The sequence below is a fragment of the Macadamia integrifolia genome, chromosome 6 (assembly GCF_013358625.1).
Source record: "Macadamia integrifolia cultivar HAES 741 chromosome 6, SCU_Mint_v3, whole genome shotgun sequence".
NCBI classification, from domain to species: domain Eukaryota; kingdom Viridiplantae; phylum Streptophyta; class Magnoliopsida; order Proteales; family Proteaceae; genus Macadamia; species Macadamia integrifolia.
The window spans coordinates 28,431,631-28,433,092 of record NC_056562.1 but is presented as its reverse complement, the minus strand read 5'-3'; the positions used below and the strand labels follow the sequence as shown (position 1 = coordinate 28,433,092).

At 40.4% G+C, this 1,462-nt stretch overlaps 1 protein-coding gene across 2 annotated transcripts in view; it reads right to left on the bottom strand.

Annotated features, from left to right (window-relative positions):
• The window catches only part of LOC122081710, a 2,580-nt gene extending 1,419 nt beyond the window's left edge, over positions 1-1,161 (bottom strand). The window contains exons 1-2 of one of the 2 annotated variants that reach the window (XM_042648906.1): positions 664-1,161; positions 32-492 (exon numbers count right to left, since the gene is read on the bottom strand). In XM_042648906.1, the coding sequence (XP_042504840.1) occupies positions 342-492; positions 664-818 (306 nt within the window). In that variant the 5' untranslated portion in view covers positions 819-1,161 and the 3' untranslated portion in view covers positions 32-341. Of the gene's footprint in view, positions 1-31; positions 493-663 lie in introns of those variants that run through there. The other variant, XM_042648907.1, reaches the window with a different exon arrangement.
• Positions 1,162-1,462: the final 301 nt, after the last annotated feature.

Here is a 1,462-nt window from a genome sequence, read left to right as displayed (position 1 = left end):
AAAAAAAAAAAAAAAAAAAAGTTTCCAAGAGGCAAAAGTACTAGATCTTGAATTGGTGGGTGTGGCACACAGATTCCATAAAGGATAAGCACAGTGTTTCAGCGTAAGGTTACAAAGAACCAATCTAAAAGTATTAACTTTGGCAAGATAGCCTGATCAAGGGAAGATGGTAGCAGTTTCCATGATGGTCTGATCAAGATGGTTGAGCCCTCGGTTGAGGAGACTCCATAGTGGTTTAAATCAACAAGAAAAAAAAAAAAAATCACTTCATAGTGAGGGGGATCCTTTCGGACAGGTGAAGCATTTATGTGCATGGGTATTTTCAGCTTTTAGGAGTCCATCTAGATTCCAAAGGTAGAACCTTTGCTAAGCCAGATTTGGAAGCTTGGGAGCTTGAAGGAAGTACTATAGTCAGCTGCATTTTCCCAGGCAATAACAACCCTAGAAATGAGACAGAAGAGGGACACGAGCAGATAATTGGAGCCTCTCTCTCTGAAATTCAACAATAATTCATAATTAAGGTTCCGCTAATTTTCCTTCTTTGGATCACTATGAAAGAAGCAGCAATCGGCTGCTTAAACTATTAAGAAGAGGGAGAGAGCAAAACTCCAGGTCGAGGTCGCCAGTGGTTTAGGGTTTAAAGAGATGAAAAGAGAAGCTTACTTGGAAGTAGAAGCAGACGATTCTTCTTCAAGCCACTGGCGAATCTGACGAACGTTTCGTCTGAAGGTTGCAGCAGAGTGCTTGACATCGCCCCTGAAGAGTAGAACAACGGCACCCACACCCGCCACCGTGAGGATGAAGTTCGTCAAGGCCATCACACCGGGAATCCCTTACGATCCACAGAAGAAGATTCCGCTCGCTATAACCGACAAATTAGAAATAAAAAATTTAAGAGACAAGAATGTTCCTTACGAAGACGATGATGTCTCACTTTGCCATAACTGAATTGAAGAGATCCAGAATGTTACATAGCATATGCTGTTACAGTGTTACCCGCTTTATTCACCATTGTCTGTTGCAGGTTTTCGGAACACGGATCGGGAACCGGATCCGTCCGAAGGATTGGAATCGTCTTGCATTGAAGTTCCGTACGAGGATCCGACGAGCTGGATAAGACAGAATCGGGACAAGTCTCAACTGATTCCAGTTAAGGTTCCGGATCCCATCCGATGCGGTTCGTTTCTATTCCTTATCATTGTTTGAGAACTTGGTATCGAACTATCGATAATGGGATCGATCAAGGCCAATATTAATCTGATACAGTTTAAATAGTTTTGGATTGAATAGAAATATTCATAATATAAATTAAAAAACTAATTTTTTAAATTATTTTATCTTTGGTTTGCACTGATACTATGTCGCCCAAGAATTAGGACCGATTACGGCTAATTTTGATCTTATATAATCTATATCGATTTTAATCACCGATTTGATTCAATTCAATTCCTTAAACCACGTT